At 45.8% G+C, this 23,244-nt stretch overlaps 1 protein-coding gene across 2 annotated transcripts in view; it reads right to left on the reverse strand.

The window, feature by feature from the left end:
* Positions 1 to 5,789: 5,789 nt before the first annotated feature.
* The window catches only part of DYM (dymeclin), a 429,499-nt gene continuing 412,044 nt past the window's right edge, over positions 5,790 to 23,244 (reverse strand). Inside the window, exon 16 of one of the 2 annotated variants that reach the window (XM_006837482.1) lies at positions 5,790 to 6,193. In XM_006837482.1, coding sequence (XP_006837545.1) covers positions 6,044 to 6,193 — 150 coding nt within the window. In that variant the 3' untranslated portion in view covers positions 5,790 to 6,043. The remainder of the gene's footprint in view (positions 6,194 to 23,244) is intronic. The other variant, XM_006837483.1, reaches the window with a different exon arrangement.

The raw sequence follows: 23,244 nt of genomic DNA on the forward strand, positions 1-23,244 counted from the left end.
CATATGCCCTCTCTTCTTATCAGCTGGATGCTTCACTCTCCACTCTAGTCCTCTGTGGCTATGTCTCTGACTCTGGGCCCAAGAGTCCCCAGGTCTTGCCATACTTGAACTGCCAACCTTTTGATTAGCAGTTGAGCACCACCAGGGTTTCTTTTAATAAAGTAAATAGAGTGTACGAACATAGATACTTATTAAATACCTCACGGAATTGGTTTATGGGGTCTGAAGGCTTAGGTCCACAGTCTCATGGAACAGCTCAGTCAATTGGCATAACACAAGGGTAAATCAAAAGTATTGCTACAATAGTCCCAGATGATACATGCCAGAATTTATTCCAAACAAAAAATGTGTTCAAATATGCCTCTGTAATCAGTGGACGGCTGCTGACAAGTTCTCACAGTGATATACGTCTGGTGAGTGTGGGAGACAGAAAAGGCTTTCTACTCCTGTAAAGATTTACAGCCTCAGAAACCCTACGCAGGGTTGCTATGAGTTGAAATCGACTCAATGGCACACCACCACCACCAGTCTCATTACGGTGCCTTCAAAAACAAGGCCCAATTCCAAAGGTATATACCGAGCCAGTTAAAGTCATGGCAAAGAGGTCAGTTCAGATGGTTACAGCAACTGTTTTTTCCAATTCCAAAAGGATCGTTTTGATAAATTTTGTCCAAGGACTTTGGATGATTGTGGTGCTTATTAGTAAGTCTCCTAGCTGTGCACTGAGTCACTATGAGTTGAAACCGACTCAATGGCACTTAACAACACCTCTAATGTATGGTTCGGTGGTTATGTACCATGAAGTCGGTTCCAACTCTTAAGGATCCTGTACAGGGTTTCTGAGGCTGTTCTTTTGTTTTTGTTTTTTTTAATGTTTTATTGTGAATTGTGTGATAGTCTACATGGGAGAACATCAGCTTTACATTAATTCTATCATCCATCATTTCATTGGCATAGTTACCATCCCGTCCATGCATCTTCACCCAACCAAGGGGTGTACACTGTAAGCCTGCACCACCCCCCACCACAGTCCTCAGCCCCTTTCCATCTCCTGATCCCGAGTCCCCAGCCACACCATCTCTTGACGTTGTCTTCTCTGCCTCCATCTCAGGCCTCACTGTGTCTCTGGGTAGGATTCCGCTCTTCGCTCTTCTCCATTGATGGTCCCAGGGTCCTCTGCTCCTAGACTGATAAGTTAATTACTCCCCTCTTTGCTACAAAATGTCCACCTTTAGATTTCCAACCCTCACAATCAGTCCTGATAACAATTATTCACCATTACATCACAAGAGACCCATCTATACTTCGTTTCATCAGCCCTTCCTAGACAGGCTGGACACCACTCACTGGAGACTCTACCTTCATCCATGCTCTCTGGATCTAGGTTCCCTCTTGAAAGCTTGTAAGCCAGTCACTTCTTCTGAGGCTGTTTTATGGGAGCAGAAAACCTCATCTTTCTCCTGAGGAATAGCTGGCAGTTTCGAACTGCTGACCTTGAGGATGGCAGACCAATTCATAACCACTATGCTAACAGAGGGGACTTCAAAAAGTGTGTGGAGAAACAAAATGAAAAGATGATATTTTCCCACTGCACTATAAACCACAAGGTCGGCAGTTCAAACCCACCAGCTGTTTCTCAGAAACCCTATACAGGGGCTCCATGAGTCAGAAACGACTTCAAGGCACTTAACAACAACCGCATAAATACATGTGACTACATTCCTATTCCTTAGCTGTTAGTGCAGTTGTGTATGTGTTTGTTGTTGTTAGTGTTGTTACTTGCCATCGAGTCGGTACCGACTCATAGTAACCCTATGTACAACAGAACAAAACGCTGCCCCGGTCCTGGGCCAGCCTCACAATTGTTGTCACACTTGAGCCCCTTGATGCTGCCACTTTGCCAATGCATCTCGCTGGACGTCTTCCTCTTTTTCTCTGACTCTCCACCTTAGGAAACACGATATCCTTCTCCAGCGACGGGTCCCTCCTGACAATATGTCCAAAGTATGAAAGACGAAGTTTGGCTATCCTGGCCTCCAAGGAACACTTCTTTCAACACGGCTCTGTTGGTTCTTTTGGCAGCCCATGGTACTTTCAATATTCTCCTCCAACACCATAACTCAAAAGCATCAATTCTTCTACGATCTTCCTTATTCACTGTCCAGCTTTTGCATCCATATGAGGTTATTGAAAATACCATGGCTTGGGTCAGGCACACCTTAGTCTTCGAACTGACCTCCTTGCTCTTCAACACTTTAAAGGGGTCTTGTGCAGCAGATTTGCCTAATGCAATACGTTGTTTGATTTCTTGACTGCTGCTTCCATGGATGTTCACAGTTGATCCAAGAAGAATGAAGTCCTTGACAACTTCAGTCTTTTCTCCATTGATAAGAATGTTATTTATTGGTCTAGTGGTGAGGATTTTTGTTTTCTTTACATTGAGATGCAATCCATACCGAAGGCTGTGCTCTTTGATCTTCATCAGTAAATATTTTAAGTCGTTTTCACTTTCAGCAAGCAAGGTTGTATATGTCATTTATTAAAAAGCTCCAATTTTTGGCATACTTCTTAGTGACATCATTTACCTTGGTTAAGCTATGCACATTTCACCCATGTCTGCTGTTATATTTTTCACTTCCCAAAATAACAAGTGTCTACTACCTAGAGTGATCTCCTCCTCGATCCTTGGTTAACCACCAGTGAATGTTGATTTCGGTATGTGTACCCATTTTTGTTTTTTATAATACAGTGTTTGTCTTTTTGTGACTTACTTCACTCAGCATGGTGTCCTCCAGCTTATATTTTGAGGACTCATCATTCTCCTTCATGGCTGCATAGGGTTGTATTCCATATATGTACCACATTTTATCCATTCATCCATTGATGGACACGTAGGCCGTTTCATCTTTTTGCTATTGTGAACAATACTGTAATGAACATAGGTGTGCATGTGTCTGGTTGTGACTTTAGAATGAGATCTCTAGGGAATATACCTAGCAGTGATATTGCTGGATCACTAGGTTGTTCTATGTCTAGGTTTCTAAGAAAGCACCTGTTGTTTTCTATAGTGGTGGCACCGTTTTACAGTCCTCCCAGCAGTGGGTGAGCGTTCCAATCTCCTCACACGCTCACTGGCTTCTGCACCATTTTAACTGTGGTGAGATGATCTCTCATTGTAATTTTGGTTTGCATCTCTAACGACTAACGATTTTATCTTTTCATGTATCTGTTGGGCACCTGGACATCCTCTTTGGTGAAGTGTTTGTTCATGGCCTTTGCCCATTTCTTCACTGGGTTGTCTTTAGGTATTGAGCTATCATTTACTTAATTGCCTTGAAAATCTAAGAAACTCCTGGGAGTGATGTAGTTGCTAAGTGCTGAGGAGGAGCCACACAGGGGTTGTTGCCCAGCTGAGTTTGTAGGCAGAGAGCCCGTCACTGGGCACTTAACTAAAAGCCAGTGGGGGAGGTGGGGAGGAGAGGCAGAGAGAGGCAGAGCGGGAAGGAGAATGCTGGAGAGCTTGGCTTTGGTGGCATCAACAGGAGGCCTGAAGGAGAGTCTGTGAGTCTCTTCAGCTTCCTTTCTTGGTAATTCACACTATCAAAACCACCCAGTTTCCGGGAGTGTTTACCCTTCCATCACAAGGACTGACAAGTCCTGAAGCCCCGTGCCAGCCCTCAGACACAGACAATTCCATGGTCTTATCTGAGGCTGTCTCTGGGTGGTACAAACTGTTCATGTGCTCAGCTGGGGAATAAAGGTCTGACAATCCACTTGGAGAAATCAGCCACTGAAATCTTTACAGAACAGTTCTACTCTGACACACATGGGTCTACAAATCATCATCAAGCCAACGGCAACTTGTCTACTGGTTCCCAGGGGCTCAGCTGCTCCACAGGACTTTTTCTCCCTTGGTTTAAATGAAAAGGAAGCTAATCAAAATGTCTTGGAAATAAATGAAAATCTGCAAATCCTTCCCTCGTGGTAGGAAATAAGTCTAATTGTGACCTGGAAGGATAGTCATTTTCCCCCTTCTGACTCAAAGGGTTGTTCCCTTTGTCTTCAAATTGCCCTTCCTCCAAAGTTGGGCTAAGTAGAAGTTATTAACAAGCCTGATCTATTAGTCTAGGGAGCTGGGTACCCCTGATTGTAGGTAAAATATAAAAAAGTAGGAACCCTCCACCACACGTGGAAACAGGTGAGACACACACAGAATGAGTTTTGGTGGCAGAAAGGCAAACTGGTCACGTATGCTAATTTCACCCACCCAGTGATGGCAGGCCTGGCCCTTTGATGGTCATTCAACCTCAGGAGGTGTCGGAGCCATCACCTGTCCAGATGAAGATAAAGAACTGCCCTACCTGGCTCAAAAGCCCTGCTGGAAGGGCTACCCAGGGGTCTTTATCAGATGGAGATCGGAGGGTGGGGACCAAGTCTCTGGCAGTATGCTTGACCTTCATGGAGTCTGGAGTGACTGTCGATGCCCACCCCACCCTTCAGGGCTCTAGAAGAAGTCATAGACCCAGGCTGACCTAGACCTCTAGCTCCAGGGCCAGGGCCAGGGCCACAGCCAGGAGGAGAAATGGCTCCTGACAGAGCTGAGAAGACAAGTTTCTGAACCACAGTGACTTCCACACAGAAAGCCATATGGTTTCTGAGTTTCTGAGGTGGAGACCCAGCCTGGAAAGGAGCCAGCCGTGGCAGAGGGTGATAGGCCCCTTTCCCCTCAGCTCCTTCCCTCAGGCCTGGAACCAAGAGGGACACTTGGGTTTCATCTCATGTGTGATATCATATGAATCAAACTGGCTTCTTTCTTCATTAGTCAGACTGAAGAGAAAAGATGGCTCTAAAAGTTAAACTTTGCCCTTCCCAAATTTGGAATAGATTCACATAATGTGTGCTAGACTCCAATTTAAGGAGCTGTCTTATCGTAGTGGTTACAAGTCAGGCTGCAACCTCAAGGTCAGCAGTTTGAAACTACCAGCTGTTTTGTGGGAGAAAGTTGAGGCTTTCTGCTCCCAAAAGATTTACAGCATTGGAAACTATGAGTCGGAACCAACTCCATGGCACACCACCACCACCAGACTCCAATTTAATTTCAGCTCTAGATCAGAGCAGCTCATTTCTCTGTGGGTCGAGCACAGAGGGTCTAAAGGCCAATATGGACTGCCTGGGCATCATAGTGTTCATTCAGTTGGGGGTCCTCTGAAAGGCAGTTGGATTAAATACACCCAGAGCTTCGTTTCTTTATGAATTTGTAGCTCATCATCTTTCCAGGTAGACATTCCTTAATGTTGAAAACAGCTCATGCCCTTTGCACATGGCGTCAGGAAGGACCAGTCCCTGGAGAAGGATGTCATGTTTGGTAAAGTAGAGGGTCCGTGAAAAGTGGAAGACCCTCAACAAGGTGGACTGACATAAGAAACAGGAGCGACTGGAGACTGACACAGGACGCGGCACCAAACAACAACATTCAACAAGAAGCCTTGGCGGTGCCGTGGTGGCTAACTGAAAGGTTGATGGTTCAAAGCCACTAGCCGCTTAGTGGGAGAACGGTATGGCAGTCTGCTTCCATAAAAACATACAGCCTGGAAATCCTCTGAGGCCGTTTAACTCTATCCGAGTGGGTGGGTGGCTGTGACGGAGCTGACCCAATGGGAATGGGTAATGGATAATGTTAACAACACACACAGCAGAACAAGACGAAACTGTGAACACAGCTCGTCGTGATGCGCCTAAGGCATCAGGTACCTGGAAAAGCTTTGGATTCAGAAACGAAACTGCAGACCGAGTAGCAGGTGTTAACGTTTATTACTGTGTGTGTCCCCTTCCCCGCTCGGCACTGCCGTCTAAGCCGAGTGATCTACTGCCAACAGGCGTCCATTCTCCAAATCAAGGTGGTGAGGGAAGCGGGCTCTGTAATAGTCTCTAATAGAAGACACACCGGGCGATCTGGCTGCTCACTTCCGTTCCCCAGAGAGAAAGTAACTAGGAGGGCTGCTTGGCTCGGGGGTGGGGGCGGGGGTGTGGGTATGGCCGCCCCTCAGTCCGAATCCATCGTGAACAGTTGGATGTTCTGGGGGTTCCAGTACAGGCCCGCGGCAGAGCTGTAGACCAGAGACCAGACGTAGGGGATGAAAAACTCCTCGGGCTGCTCCTCTTCCACGTATTTAAATTTCAGTTCTGGAAATTTCTGCAATGAAAACAAGATGCTTTTATTATAATCTCACAGTTCCCAGGAAAGGCAAAAGCAGCCGTGGTTTTTAAACTAACTAAATGGTCATAGGATCAGAGAGCTTCTGGCTTTAAATAGTTTCGCTTTCAAACGGCTCCTAGGAAAATATAAGCAGAAAGAGCAAATGACACTCTAGGTCCCGGGTAGCTAATGTCCACTTGGCTGGGAGTTTGCTGAGAGAGCCGTAGGGGTGAAGCGATGAGAAACTACCGCGCAGGCGCAGCTCACACAGTCTCCTGCCCAGGGCTGGTTCTTCTAGAGAAACCTGGTTTTCCGGAGGCAGTCCCTGTGAAATGATGAGTTTCATCTCACAGTTCCTGGCTCTGACCTAACAGGGTCAGAATGTGCCTCCGGTGTGGTGCCAGCCTCTATACACACTTCCAGGAGCCTGGGTCTACACTCAGCCTCTATACACACTTCTAGGAGTCTGGGTCTACACTCCTGCGGTTTCGCCAGGACTGGGGGCTCTGGACACTGTAGTTGTATGAATTACCATCAGGGCAAAAGCTTGAGTCCCTCTCAGCAGCCCTACGGGCACGCCGCAGGTCATGGACAGCCACCTTTGGCCAGGCAGGCCGGGAATCGTTCATTTATTGACGATCTTCCTCCCATGGGGGGAGGGGGGAGAGAACTGAATGTTCAAGAGAAGGGCTGGTGGAAGGTGGGGGAGAAAAGGACAGGAAACAATATATTCACACACATGCCCCCATACATCACATTTGACACATCATACAGGCTACAGGGAAGAGCTCTGGTAGCATATAAATTACGAGTCGGGCTACTATTCTGCGGGAGAAAGGTGAGGCTCTCTGCTCCCTTAAAGATTTACAGCCTGGGAAACCCTATGCAGGGTTGCTATGAGTCTGACCCGACTCCACAGCACATAACCACCACCATAGGATGCGTGGCCCTGAGGACATACTTTTTAAACTTTTTATTGTGAAGGTTTCCAGAGCAGATCAGCTTTCCATTCAGTCATCCATACATGTTTTGTTTTACGTCATTGATGGTGACCCCATGGTAATCTCACTTACCCACTTCCTACCTGTACTTTCTGCTTCCATTTCTTCTTTTGACCTAATCTTTCTGAACTTTGTCCTTAGGGGAATGCTGCCCTTTTGACCTCAAATGGTTGATGATTCTAGGAAGTAAGTTTCTCCCTAGAGTTACTGATCCCCTTAAAGACCTGTCTGTTGTTGAGCTGAAAAAGTGATCCACGGGAGTGAGTTCATTCCCAGACATGAAGGGGGACCAAGGTCCATATTCGGAGGGGTTTCTCCAGTCTCTATCCGACCAGTAAGTCTGGTCTTTTTTATGATTTTGAGTTTTGTTCCCCATTTTCTCCTACTCTATCTGGGAGTCTCTAATGCGATCCCACAGAGCTGTTGCTAGCGGTAGCTGGGCACCATCTAGTTCTTCTGGTCTCAGGGTCCTGAAGACTGACCTGGTTCCCATGGTTCTTTAGTTCATCGGACTGTTTCTATATGTCACCAGTTTCCATCACTCTTATTTCCACTGGACAAGGACAGACCAGCTGGACCCCAGATGGCCGCTCATGAGTTTTTAAGACCCCAGTGTGAATCACCAAAGGAGGATGTACAACACTGTCTTTGTGGACTATGTTATGTGCCAGTTGATCTTGGTGCTTCCCAAGGTCATGATCTTGAGCCCCCCAGGCCTAGCGACTCATTCCTTCAAGATGCTTGGTTATGTCCAAGGAGTTCTCACCACTTCGGAAAGCAGAAATTTAAAAAAAATCTGTTTTGTTTGCTGCTGTATCCCCAGAGATAGTACCCAGGGACTTCAACAATGCGATGAATGACTGAAACCAAAAAACAATCAATCTTATGTTGAGGACTGACTAGTCTTAAACACAGTCATTGGTGCTTCACGCGTATGATCTTATTTAATCTTTCTTATGTGAATTATTCATTCATTCCTTCTACTTACTGAGTGTCTGCTGCTGAGGGCCAGGAAGGCACTGTGTGTGCTAGGGGGTAGAGACATGAAGCAACCTGTCCTTATGGAAGGAACATTCTCATGGGAGACTGAGACAATCAGACAGTATTAGCAGCAACAAGAAACATTTCTAATTCAGAACTAAGAAAGGTCCAGTGCATTCCAGGAGGAAGCGGTACAGAGGGAAGGGAGAGGTTGGAGGCTGGTCACACTGGGGGCCTAGGAGGGTGGTGATGTTTTTAGTTGCGTTCGGGTTGCTTCTGACTCATGGTGATCCCATGTGTGTAGAGTAGAACTGCTACATAGGCTTTTAAAGGCTGTAATCTCTCAGAAGCAGACTGCCACATCTTTCTTCTGGGGTGGGTTTGAACTGTCAACTTTTCAGCTAGTGGTGCCACCATGGAACTCTTGAAGGGGTGGAGGGAGGGAGAATAAAAACTGGTGAGCAGGGCCAGCTCTGGGAAGGCAAATTAACCTTATGAAGAATGCTGGGCCCCATCCTAAGGCCCCAGAAGCTGCTGATGGGCTCCGGCAGTGACTCATCGCTGCCAGTGTGGAGAAAGGCAGGGGATATGGCTGGAGGCAAGGCAGGTGGCCGGTTCAGATAAGGGGCAAAGGGGCTTGAATGAAGCCAATGCACATTGGGTGGAAAGAATTAGTGAATTTAAAAGAGATCCAGAAATGAGAACCAACAGAATGAGTGGTCTTATCAATTATTTTAAATGATAAAGATAAGGCCCAAGGTAAGGGGCCGGCTAGGATCAATTCCCATACTTATCTAATTCCAAGTCTGTTTTCGAGCACATGCTCAAATTCCTAAGGGTTTGGAATATGTGCTGCTGTCTGTCTTTCCCCAGCACCTGGGAGACACACACACACATAGTTACATGATTTTTAAACATTTACAATGACTGAGACTAAACATCCAAGTGATGATCAGAGAGGGACAGTGTTAACCAGGAGATGCCGTGGGAAGGTGGAATTTAGATAAACCTTGAGAGTATGGGAATTCCTAAGCAGGGTTGTTGGTCACCGCAGACAACACAGCCCAGCTGCGTGGCTTCAGTGACAATCAACACCCTATACCATGGCTCCCAAATAGTATACGAATATAGCTTTTATGTTGCTGTTGTTGTCAGGTATCACTGAGCCAGTTCCGACTCATAACGACACTACACACAACAGAATGAAACACTGTCTGACCCTGCGCTACTCAACAATCGTTGCTTTGTTTGAGGCCACTGTTGCAGGCACTGGGTCAATCTGTCACACTGAGGGTCTTCTTTTTTTGCTAACCCTCCAATTTACCAGCATGATGTCCTTCTCCAAGGACTGGACCCTCCAGATAACATGTCCAGAGTTTGTGTGATGCAATCTCACCATTCTTGCTTCTGAGAACATTTCTGTACTTCTTTCAAGTCAGATTTGTTCATTCTGGAAGCCCATGGTATATTCAATATTCTTTGCTAACACCATAATTGAAATGTATGAATTCTTCTTCAGTCTTCCTTATTCATTGTCCAGCTTTCACATACATGTGAGGTGATTGAAAATACCAAGATTTGTGTCAGGCGTATTTATGCTTAAGGGGTCTTTTGCAGCAGATTTGTCCAATGCAATACTTTTTTTTTTTTTTTTTACGCAAGAGTGAGGTTTTCTTTATTTGATTTTGCAAAAGTGGCACCCACCCCAGTAGATATGGGCAGACGTGAGCTATGGCCAACTCACAAACAGTTTTATTCCCATCTCAAAAAAGTCCCTCCTCCGGTTCCCCTTTAACTGAGTACTAGAGAGTTTACAGTCTACCCGACTAGTCCTTAGTGGTAGCATTCTCATTTAAAATTAGTGTCCCTTCTCCCCATGAATGTCCCATATTTCCTTGATGGGTGTAATTTTATTTTAAAATTTCTAGTCCTAGAATAGATTTCTTTCCCCCTTCCCCCCCGCCCCGCCCCAATTCATCCCAATGTAATACATTTGATACATGGTCCAAATCCAGCATTACTTTCTTGTCACTTTCAGATTCTCCCTCACCCCATTCTTCAACATCCTTCTCAAAACTTCTCTGGTGTAATGAAAATCCAAGTCTCTCAAGTGACCCTAAGGCTTCCTTATTATCATCTGTGTAAGTTGAGTAATGCTCTGTGCTGACGGTACTGTTGATTGTGACTTAGAGCTCAACTTCTCTAACTGGGCTCTCTGGCTCAGTGTGACAAGGAGCTCGATTCTTCAGGGATATGGCTCTACTTCCACTATGTGCTGACATGCACTGGGGTCCCCTGGGGTTCCCCAGATTTCCACTCTCTTGTCATCCCTTCACGCAGCCCCTTTGAATGCCTCTTGCCCTGTGCTCAGCCTCTCTAGGTGTACTGTAACGGCCCAAGGGGGTGGCCTCTTGGTGGCCTGGGACCTCTGGCATCCTTGCAGTCTGGGTTGCTTCTTGCCTGGCAGGGGACTCTCAGAGGGGACAGGGTATGTGGAGATGGCAATACGTTTTTGTCATAGAATTCAGGTGTCTTATAGGTCTCAGCTCTTGGAGTCCTGACATGGTGCTGTAGGATACGCACAGGACCACAAGGTCAGTGGTTCAAACTCACCATTTGCTACTTGGAAATCTTATACTGGGTTGCTAAGGGTGGGCGCCGATGCGATGGCAGTTAGCAACAACAACAAAGGTAACAGCTCAGTGAGTTTTTTCTGGGACAAATCAGCGTTTGCAGCAATAGGGTGCAGCTAGTATCTACCAGTGAGGTTCACACAGAGCATTGAGGCCATTCACCATGAGATGGTCTCACCAGTTCCAACTAGTAGAAGATAAACGGGAGGCTCCGGAGGCGGAACGCCTGCCTCAGGCCACGTACTCTGTTAGGGGTGTGGTCAGGTTTAGAGCTTGGTCAGACCAAGTGCACATGTTGGTGTGAAAAGTGACATCAGAGATCAAACCATCTGTTTTAGACTGAGCCTGTGTCTCCCCCAAATGGGTGCTGCAAACCCTAAGCCTTTTGTGGTGATAACCCCATTTGGGGGTGGGGTTTCTCTGCTATGCTGAGACCTCATATCAGTATCAGGTTTTTTTAAGCAGATCACCATTGAGATAGATAAAGAGCAGCCTGGTGCAGAGGGCTGCAGCACAAAGAGGGGGGGGACAACAGACGCCACACCACGTGAAGATCGCCAAGAACTAGGACCTTCCTCAGAGTCAACACAGAGAGCCTTCCTCCAGAGTTGATGCCCTGAATGTGGACGGACTTCTAGCCTCCTAACTGTACGAAGATACATTTGTTTCTGAAAGTTACCCCCTTGCAGCGTTACCACAGCACGGGAGGACTCAGACACGGCTTTGTCTCAAACTCCATTCAGCGAGGCGGCCTGGGGCTGGGTGGCCCTTTCACTGCACAGAACAGAACCCAGCCAAACACCTCGGCAGTGCAAGGACAATGACCAAGAGCCACCGTGAAGTCAATGATTAAGAAAGGATGGGGGCTCCATTTGGGCAAGAACAGGTGTTTACCCATAATAATGAAGGCTTAGTTCTTGTTCCACCTCTGACGGGGACTGTGTGGGTGGGGGTGCAGGTTAGGGTGTGACAAGGCTAGGGTCCCCGCAGTTAGGCTGCCATGGGACTGACAGCTGCCTACATTTTATGTGGTCATACAGGCATGAAAATGAGCTTCTTGACACAGAAAATGACCCAGAAATATGCAGCCTTGTCTCCATCCAGGGACACAGTTTGGGGTTTTCCTACGAACGTCTTAGGAAGGGATGTGAGGCAACTGTACTGGTGTGGTGCTGTTGGATAAGCACTGGACTGATAACTGCAAGGCTGGAAATTTAAAACCACCAGCCACCCCTTGGAAGCCCAACAGAGGGTCGCTTTGAGTTGGAACCAACTCGATGGCATTTAACACCACTATCAACAAGGAGGGTGGAATAGGACATAAAATGAATGAACACACTGGAGTCATAAAGATTTCTGTCAATCAGAAGAAACTCAGGCAGGAGCCCCAGAGGGGTCAAACACTAGGTTACCTGCCCTTGTGGCTTTGGGGCGATTCTAATGACGATACAAGTAGAAACAGTCACGCGTCAGAGTGCCCCATAGAGCATCTAGAGGTGGGGCTAGGAGAGGTCCAGCTGAAAAAGGACCTGGCCCTCACCATGACGTCCTTTTCCCCACCACCTGGTAAAAGCTGATGTGACGATGTCTCATTCTCATTCTGACTGAGGAGATTTCGAAACCAACACTCATCTTGCCATCTGCAAAGACACAGGGCATCACTTGCCAACATGGGAACACTTTCTAGAACCTAAAAGCAAACTATTTGACAAGAAATAGCCATGGCTTCCAAGTATAAGAAATTAAATTCCAATGTAGGATGATACACCAAATGGCAAGGATACCTTACTTACAAAAATTGTGCAATAGTATATAGTACATAAGGAACTCTGGTAGCGTAGTGGTTACGAATCAGGCTGCGAACCGCAAGGTCAGCAGTTCGAAACTACCAGCTGTTCCGCAGGAGAAAGATGAGGCTTTCTGCTCCCGTAAAGATTTACAGCCACAGAAACCCTGTACAGGGTCACTATGAGTGGGAACTGACTCCACGGTACTTAGCAACAACAACAACATATAGTACATAATACTACGTAAACAGTTGTTGTTAGGTGCTAGCAAGTCAGTTCCGAATCATAGCACAACAGAAGGAAACACTGCCCAGTCCTGCACCAATCTCAACAACTGTGGTGACGCCTGAGCCCACTGCTGCTGCCACAGTGCGGAGCCATCTCGTTGGAAGTCTTTCTCTTTTTGATGCCTCTCCAGTTTATCAAGCATGATGTCCTTCTCCAGGGACTGGTCCTTCCTGATAACATGTCTGAAGTATGAGAGACTAGGTCTAGCCATCCTGGCTTTTAAAGAACATTCTGGCTGTACTTCTTCCAACACAGATTTGTTTGTTCTTTTGGCAGCCCATGGTACTTTCAATATTCTCCTCCAACACCCAAACTCAAAAGCATAAATTCATCTACTGCCTTACTTATTCACTGTTCAACTTTCACATGCAAGATGGTGGTGATAAGTGCCATTGAGTCAGTTCTGACCCATAGCGACCCTGTATAGGGTTTCCAAGGAGTAGCTGGTGAGCTTGAACCGCCGACCTTGCAGTTCAAACAGCTTTGCAATCTGGCGCATTAACCCATAGCACCACACCAGGACTCTTTCACATGCATATGCAGCTACAAAAAACACCATGACTTGGGTCAGGCGCACCTTAGCCTCAAACTGACATCTTTTGCTCTTCAACACTTTAAAGAGGTCTTGTGAAACAGGTTTGCCTAATGCAATACGTTGTTTGATTTCTTGACTGCTGCTTCCATGAGTGTTGATGATGGATCTGAGCAAAATGAAGTCTTTGACAACTTCCATCTTTTCTCCATTTATCATGATGCCATTTACTGGTCCAGTGGTGAGGTTTTTTGTTTTCTTTACATTGTATCCAAACTGTCAGTAGCAGGCACGTATAGATTTTATCATACTGTCTTTACTTCTTCAAGCTGAACTGTGGTTATTTCTAGAGCAGTTCTCCATTAAAATTTCACATATCGAGATTATAGCTCACATTTCTTGACTCCTATGACCAACATGAGTAAGCACGTTATATACAGAGTTACTCATTTAATTTGTTTGTCTTTCAAATGCTTTTTCTAGTTGTTCCAAAGATTAAATAAGTTTTAACCCCATCTTTTCAGCAAATATTTACCAAGGGCCTAACTGATGACGGTGATGGCAGGAAGGGCCAGGGTTTCATCCCAGCATGCAGATGTACAGACGGAGTCTACAGCTGTGAATAAGGCCCAGTTCCAGCAGAGGAAAGATGAAAGTCTGGTCCTTGTTAGCTGGGTGACATTGGATTCTGGTTCTTAGAAGAGTAAGTTTAAAGGAATTGACTACAGTCTGAGCGTGTGAGTTTAACTGTCCTACCTACTCTCAGAGTTGCAGTGACAATCAGAAGGCATGAGCCATGGGTAAGTACTGTCCGTGTACAGCCCCTGACACAGGGCAAAACACTGGTTGAACGCTGGCTGCTGCTACTGACATGTAAATGGCATGTAATTCTAAGGCGACTCTGAGTTTTCTAACTTTCACCAATCAGACCTAAAGATGAGAAATACTGGAACTGGCTTCATCCCAAACCCGTTTCTCTACGTCACACCTCAGTGGACACGTCTCATGCGACAACCCCAACTCTGACTCTTAGTACCAGAGCCAAGAGCTTCCCCTCACGAAAACTCAGGAACAAGTGCTGACAGCAGTGTGAAAGCAATGGACTCATCTCCATGACCACATGGGAAACACAGAGCTCTTTTAGTAAGAGACAGCAGGTTTGGAAGAAACGCCTGGTTTCCCTGTCTCAGAGTCTCACTGAGTCAATGGAAGGGGCGGAATCGGCACAGAGGTAGGTTTGTGGCCTTAGTCATGAGAACTGAAGGGCTGCTTCTAAAACGTATTTGACTTTGGGAACATGACCTATGTGTTCACAAGCCTCTTGAATGAATACATGGCATGCCCAGTAACATCCAGGATGGAACCAGCAGAGTGGCCAGGTCACCGAGCCTTCTGCTTGCTTGGCACTCACAAAGAACCTGGCAGGAGAGCTCAGGAAGGTGACACGCCAGGCACTTCCCACCTAGCTGCTCCTCAAAAACCCTATGAGTTTGCTATGAGTCGGAACTGACTCGACAGCACTTAACAACGATAACCACCACCATATATAAAACCCAAAGTGGCATCGCTCAGCTCATGGGTTCATTTCTTTACAACATTTCATGTGATCACTGCTTAGCTTTAGTACTAAGTAGTTGACTTGTCTACTACTTGTCACGCACTGGAATACAGGTTTCAAGAAGGCAGGAGCCCTCTGAGTCCCACGCATGCTATGGACACTTAAGGAATGAGTGAATGAATGACTTCAAATCTACACGCTAATCCTATGACACAGACACTGACTCATAGATTAAGGAAAAAAAAAAAAAAAAAATCAATGCTTAACAAGGATAGCACGCCAGTGAGGACACAGTGAGCAAGTGGTAGAGCCAGAAACTGGCGGCTACTCCTGCCTTCCCCAAGGCCCGCCAGAACCTGCGTGCTCTCGTCTTCATGATGTTCTGCTTCCATATCGTCCTACTGTGGAGCGGCTGGTGGGTGTGAACCACCAGAGCTACCCAGACATTAGGTTTCTGTATCTCTCAAGTCATGATAATGTGCTTCTGCTATTTCTTCAGTGTCCCCGCCCCCCCACAACCAGTACCCCACCTCATCATGGTGCTGCGTTCCCTTACCTGTGAGATGGTCCGACTGATCTCCAGACCCCTGCTCCTACTCTGGAGTCCAGGTGGTCCCAGACTGGACTGCGGTCAATGGCCTTAGCTCTGTCTGCTTTCAGTTTCTGGCAAGCTGGGTTGCTTTGGGCATTTCTCTAGTACGAGGTTTCTATCACTTAAGGACTTTGGAGCACTTTCCAATGGGACTGGCTGGGTGTGGTTCTGAGAGATGAGCCTAATGAAGTCTGAACTGTATTCTCTGCTGGGTCAAAGTCTTGAATGGGATGCGCCTCTGGGCTCAGCTGCCACTTTGAATGAACTAATTTCTACTTTCAGGCTTCACCTGTGGCAAGTTCAGAGTGGGTATTTGAAGCCTTCTGAACTGAACTGTGAGTTGACAATAGATTGTTTCAAAGGCAAAAACAAAAAAATCCCAAATGCTTAAAACCAAGACAAACATGAGGCGACTGCTGAGTGGCCGTGTGGCCTAAGAGCTCACGGCCCCATGGGTTGAGGGTCCAGGTTTGGCTTTTGCTTGTGTTGGCACAGGGTGTTTCTTAAGGCGGCATCCCAAGGTCACGGGGGAACCAGAAGGACAGTACCCATGTAGCAGCAGGAATGCAGCCCTACGACCAAGAAAGCATGGAAACGGTGCACAGCAGCCACGCACACTCCAGAACTTTCTCTGGGGAAATGAGCAAATGAAATATTTTGGGGACTGTTGGCTTGGACATTTTCAGCAGCATGTAAAAGGTTCAACAAAAAGAACAATGCCTAAATGGCAAGAAAAATAACAGCAGGTTCTCTTGAATTGTTGAGACAAAGCCGACACTTGAGAACACAAGGCAAAAAGCTTCCTTTCTCCTGCAGGCATTGTTTGTAAGACTGGTGTACTCTGGAGAGTTTTTAAAAAGGTGAATGTTGTTGTTGTTAGGTGCCATTGAGTTGGTACTAATTCATACAACAGAACGAAAACACTGCCCAATCCTGGGCCAACCTCACAATTGTTGCCATACTTGAGCCCACTGATGCTGCCACTTGGCCAGTCCATCTCGCTGGGGGTCTCCCTCTCTTTTTCTGACCCTCCACCCTACCAAACATGATATCCTTCTCCAGCGACTGGTCCCTCTTGACAATATGTCTGAAGTATGAGAGACGAAGTTTGGCCAGGTGAAAATCACAAAATGAGTTTTGAAAAATACTATTCCGTCAGCTGGGCATCTCATTGGATCCCTCCCAGATCTACCTCTCTAATCAGAGACAGAAAGAGCTACCTAGACAGAGACGTAAGTAGGCTTTATTAAAACATATATCTTCGATTAAGACTTGTTAAGTGCTGTTAAGTGGGTTCTGCACTCATAATGATCCTGTACAGGGTTTCTGAAGAACAGCTGGTGGGTTTGAACTACCGACCTTACAGCTGGTGTTGACCTTGAGATCCAATGCATTATCCTGCAGCACCACACCAGGAATTTGATAAGTTTTAGGAGTTTGAAAAAGGAAGGAAAAGAAAGACGAGAGGCTTTATTATCTAGCACCGAGGGCACCATTTTGTCAGGGTTCAGTCCAAGAAATGTCAGCGCCTGAATGTGAGAGCAGTAACCAAAGAAATGTCGCTCTTTCCTTTCTGTTCATGTCCAAGCCAGTGGAGGGCAGCATCAGCGGCCTGTGATGGCTGAGAGAGGTCCCACTTCCTCCCTGAGAGAGCAGTCACGTGGCTGACCCAGTCACAGGGCCTTGGTCAGCATTCTCTAGTATGCTAGCCCTGATGTCCGGCCAGTTCCCCTCTCTCTCTTGGACGTCTCCGGACCCCTCTAGGAACCAGCCAGTGACTTTTGAAGGACCTGCAGTGAGGATGACTAAAACTCTGGAAAGATCAAGGAGGCTGCTCCGGAGGGTTTGGGGTTCTGACTTCATTGTTATGACAGCATTCGTCAGGACTTGGCAAGCAAGGGGCAGGCAGGGTACTGGTTACTTCAATCCCAGCTACCTTGATGGGGAGCCCTTCCTTGCACCCCTCTTCTTCTAAGATAGTTGTCCTACGATTCAGCTCAACAAGGCGAGGAAACCCATCTCCTAAACTCGGAGTTTGGTTTCAGTCCAAAGCTACTTGCAACAATCCTGTTGTTTTGATTTTTGGAGCCAGAGGTAATGCTAGACTCTTGAGTTTGGCCACAATGTTTTTATCAGCGCCAATGAATCAACCTACCGCAGTGGGACATGCGGACACTCATCTCTGAGACAAAGCAAAGGTCTGATTTAGTGGTTGAGGCTGGGGTCTAACAAGCAGACCGAAAGCTTGACTGACAGTCTTGGCCGTCAGTCATGTGATCTGATGAAACCCACAGGAAATTCAGTGAACTGATGCAGGGTTCAACTGCAATAATTGTGACCACAGAAATTCAATGGTGTTCCCCCACTTCCACCTAAAGATTACACAGATAGGACCTGGCACAGCTCCACAAAGTTTAATGTAATTTAAAACTAAATAGCTCCATGTTGTTGTGAAGTGCTGTCAAGTCGATTCCAACCCATAGCGACCCTGTACAGGGTTTCCACGGAGCAGCTGGTGAGCTTGAACCACCAACCTTGCAGTTCTAACAACTTTGCAGTCTGACGCACTAGCCCACAGCGCCACACCCAGACTCCTAAATAGCTACATAGCATATTTAAATTTTTTTATTTTTTTTTTATTTTAAGAAAAGAACCAAAGGCCTCTGAAGAGACAAGCAGGTGGGTAATCCCCAGAATTGAGGCAGCCAGCGTAACTGTGGCAGGTGGTGTGGGTCCAGACTGATGCGGTTAGCTATTCTAGGCACGCAGGGCTCTGGTAGGTAGGTTCTGCTTGGATGAAAAATAAAACTGGTTTCAAGATCCTGTCATAGATACGGAGGTAAGTATATTTATACTCAGATATGGCCAACCTGACCTGTTTTTTGTTTTTATTTTTATTTTTTAAATCCAGGGATGAAATTTAAAATGAAAAAAAATTGAGAAGCATCCAGCCTTGCAGTCACCCCTCCCTCCACATAACAGTGGTCCTTCTGGGGTGGGTCTGTAAAAGTTAGTGAGTGCCAACTATGTATGAGGTTATGGGGTCACCAGGAGTTGGAACAGACTACATGGTGATGAGTTTTTGCTATTTGATTTTTTGTGTGGTATAAGCAACAACAAAACAATGAGAAGTATTTCTATTTTATGTGAACTAATGTCGTGGTGCTGTGGGATGAAGCACTGGACTGCGAGGTCGGTTTGAGCCGCAGGTTGTTGGTTCAAACTCACCAGCCGCTCCTTGGAAACCTGCACAGGGTCACTGTGAGTTGGAACTGACTTGACCACACTTAACAGCAACAACTGATTTTAAAAATCAATGAAAAAACTCAATTTGAAATTCAGAAAATGAGAAAGGGCCTATAATGAATGGGGCTTTAACACAGACAGGAATGACTGTGGCTGGGGTGTATGATTTTGTAGGAAGAATAAGAACAGGCAGAAGCAGGAGATGGGGCAGGCGGAGCAGGGTAATACCATCAGCGGCTCCCCTAGGCTTTGCTCCTATAAAGACGACAGCCAAGAAAGCCCTGTGGAGCGGATCCACTCTGTACCACACGGGGTCATCATGAGTCGGAACAGGCTGCATGGTGACAAATTTTTGCTTTTTGTGTTTGCTTTTTAGATACAACGAGCAGCAAACCAATGAGAAACAAGTATTTCTATTTTATAAGAACAAAATTTTAAATTAATGAAAAACAACAAACAAATTATAAACAGCCATTTGTAGAAGCAAGTGACAAGGAACATAAGAGGCAAAGTGGAGATGTGCACAGTGAGGGCAGCTCAGGGGACAGCAGTTGTTGTTAAGTGCCGTGGAGTTGATTCTGAGCCATAGCGACCCTATATAGGGTTTCCAAGGAGCAGCTGGTGAGCTTGAACCACCGACCTTGCAGTTCAAACAACTTTGCAGTCTGACGCATTAGCCACTGCACCACGGTATACCCAGGACTGCCGTGGATGGCCAAGCCCAGGTGCCATGAAAGAAGAGCAGTTACAAGATGCACAGACAGTTCTGGAAGCTCAGGTCGGGCAGCCAGCCACCTCTCCCTCAGGAAACTGTCTTGTTTTCTCTGAGTTTCTATGAGGAACATAATGACTTCCGTAACTGGTGGCAAAGATATTCTTAGAACGAATACAAAGGACACAGTGCATGGTTGAAACCTACCCTCATGAGTTTTCCACAAACTTGTCACCAACTCATCAGTCAGACTTTGAAGCCCACTAGAATCTGGAGCCTGAGCAAATGTCCCTGGATAGTTTCTTCACTCAAGGGAAGGAGAGAAACTTTGTCTTCATTTAAACATTTCTCTTTATTTCCTGAGGGGTGGTAGTTGAGTTAGAAAGAAGGAAATAAAGCCTGGCTGTACTACTCCAGGAGAAGTTTGAGAAGATCTTGGACAGTTGGACAATGTTCTACTCTGTGGGGACAGGGCTGGAGATGGGGGAGAGCTAGCCTTCCAAAAGGAGAGATTCTCATGAGTTAACAGGCAGAGGCTGAAACATATGGGGTTTGGGAACGGCAAGTACTGTGGCATGGCCAGTGTAGTCTTTTCTCTGAGCCTAGAGTTAAAAGAATTGGTTGAGTGTTATGGTAAGTGCTGTTGAATTGCTTCTGACTCATAGTGATCCCGTGGAGTGCTTCTGAAGTGTGTCAGTGGGTTTGAACCACCGACTTTGCAGTTAGCAGTACAGCGCTTATCCTATAGTGCCATATCAGGGCTCTCAATTGAGGTTGTTATTGTTAAGTGCTGTTGAGTCGATTCTGACTCATAGCAACACTGTATAGGCTTCCAAGGAGCACCTGGTGAGCTTGAACTGCCTACCTTGTGGTTCAAACTGACCTTGAGGTCGAGTGCTTATGATATGGCGCCATACCAGGACGCCTCAGTTGAGGATGTTGTTGTTGTTGTTACAGGCCATGGAGTCGGTTCCGACTCATACCGACCCTGTACAGGGTTTCCAAGGCTGTAAATCTTTATGGGAGCAGAAAGCCTCATCTTTCTCCCGTGGACCAGCTGATAGTTTTGAACTGCTGACCTTGCGGCTCGCAGCCCGATTCATAACCACAATAAATAATTAATGGTCATCAGCTGTGAGGCGGCAGTTGAGTTTACTGGGTTTTGCAAGCTCGTCAAGATGACTGAACTGCATTGTGGCCTCAAACTCCCTGCTCCTGAGGCAAATCAATCCTATTTCAGGAGACGGGGAGGAGGAGACTATTCTGATTCCAGGATAGGAGATGAGAAGCAAAAGTAAGAGAATTTACTCTTCTGCAAACTTTTGCAGAACTCCTTTTGCTGGAAGCTGGCCTAGAGGAGTGACCCGAAATGACTGGAATTTCCTGCCCTTTTGCAGATACAGTAGTGAGAGAGGATCCATGTATCTAGTGGAGAGAGTGAGATTCCAGAAAGCAAACAACTTTACTACGATAGAAAATTCTAGTTAGAATACAAGCTCTGTGAGGGCAATAGACTTCACGGGTCTTCCATCGATGTCCCTTAGTGCTTAGGGTACTGCCAGGGGCATGTGATGAGAGACTGAATGAAGGAAGGGATACAAACCATTAGTGGAAAACTCTAAAGTTCCTAAAAAGAGAGTTTGGAAGATGGAGTCCTGCACACCAGGTAGGCAAGTAGAGTAATTTCCCAAAGTGCTCTGGCAGAAAATGAGCTATGCTGAGAAGACATGAATGAGCCCGCTTGCCTGGAATTCTGGGGCAACCCTTGACTCTAACTGATTAATTTACTTCTTAAATTGGCTGCTTTCCTGCAAAGATAACAGATAATGTTGCTGTGAATGGTTTTACTGCTGTCTTTGGTATTTCACTATATATCGAGTGATGGAAGGTGAAATGCACTCATGGATATGAGATCCAGCCATGGAGCAGATTGATACAGAGTCCGTACCTGAGACAAGTTCCATTAGTAACCATTTCTTTACCTTCTAACTCTTGTCAAGATTGCAATATGGTATTTCAACAACAACAACAACAACAACAAAAAGCACAGAGTTCTAACTACTGTACCAGTGATAATTTCCCTCAAACCAGTTTATAAAACAGTGGGAGATTAGGGCAAAGAGAAAGATTCTGAACAGCGTTTAGATAGCACTCAGCAGAATGGGGGTCTCTGTCATGTCTGAAGTGTTTGTGTTGGGAGTCACGTGTGGAATGACATCCAGACGTCTATCTGTATGAGGACAGACAAGACGTTCCACTGACTGAAGGCAAGTTTAGGTAATTTTATCAGGTGGGAACACACATTTTTGCCCACACAGGATGTCAAAGGGATACCTGGAAAGAGAATTCCAACTTAGACAAACACAGAGATAAGAAACTGTTCTTTATTTCTTAAGATCGATCTTGGCTGAACATTCCTAGAATTTAAGATGTTTTTCAAGCCTTCAAGGGACATTATACATTCTTAGAAAAAAGCATGCCATGCCTTAATTATTACCTGAGCAAGGAGTAAAAACCTGGCTTTGATAATCAAAATTGTGGTCCTTCCATTTATATAGAAGGATTTTTTTTTCTCTCTCTCTGCAAATGGGTATAACCCCCTATTCACAGCGCTGCGTGAAAACACTATTTAAACCCTATCATTCTAATGACAAGTATCTTATACCCTAAAGTAGGAGTACGGAACATCCAGCCCACAAACCTACAAACTGTATAAGGCCTGTGAAATCATTTGGTCTGGTCTTGCTAAGGCAACTGCATTTCCAGTCATCACATTAGGGGTGAATTAATTAATGTTTGACCAAATATAGCAGGCTATTTTTTTTTTTTAAAGCAGGCTAATTTTTAAGTCGATAATTTTGTATGGCCAGCAAACAATGTTATAAATATCCAAATAGCCCTTGGCAGAAAAAAAGTTCCCTGCACCTAACAACAACAACCCCTGCCCTAAAGGAGTAAGTCTAGTTTTTTAATTTTGTTGTTGTTGTTAAGTGCCATAGAGTCAGTTCGTTTCTGAGGAGTGGCTGGTGAGTTTGAACCACTGACCTTGTAGTTTCCACAACCTTGCGGTCTAGTGCATTACCCTACCGTGCTGCACAGTCTCAGGACATCCTATTGTTGTATTTCCCAGGGACCCAAGCATGATCCATGAGTGGGCTCTCCTGCCAAAGCAAGTCCTGTTGTTGTTAAGGGCCTTTGAGTCGGTTCCAACTCATAGAGACCCTGTATAGGGTTTCTGAGGAGTGGGTGGTGAGTTTGAACCGCTGACCTTGTGGTCCTGTGATTATCCTACAGCGCCACACCAGGACTTCAAAGCAAGTCCTGAGGTCATGCCAGTGTGTGTTGTCAATGAATTACATGTACATAATGAGATTTGTTTACTTCTTCATTGTCATTTAGAACTAAGAGTGAATTAGTAAATCTAGAGGGGAGGGAATGGAAGCCAAATGCTCTAAAATGCTCCTAATATTACTATTTGCTGAAGAGTAGAATTTAGTCTGAAGTAAGTCTACCTTAGATGACTTCCATTCAAGGACGTTATGCTGGTGAAGTTCCAAGATCTCGTGGCTGAGAGGTAGAGTTATCTAGGAGATAGGATCTCCCAGCGTGAACACAACAGGTCTAGGCTAGCCAGAAAAATCCTTCACTATTTTCCAGAGCCTCAATTCTAAGAAATCAGGAAGTCAAAGAACATTCAGACTAAAAAGGATCAAACACT

Source organism: Chrysochloris asiatica, unplaced genomic scaffold (assembly GCF_000296735.1).
Source record: "Chrysochloris asiatica unplaced genomic scaffold, ChrAsi1.0 scaffold00021, whole genome shotgun sequence".
NCBI classification, from domain to species: Eukaryota; Metazoa; Chordata; class Mammalia; order Afrosoricida; family Chrysochloridae; genus Chrysochloris; species Chrysochloris asiatica.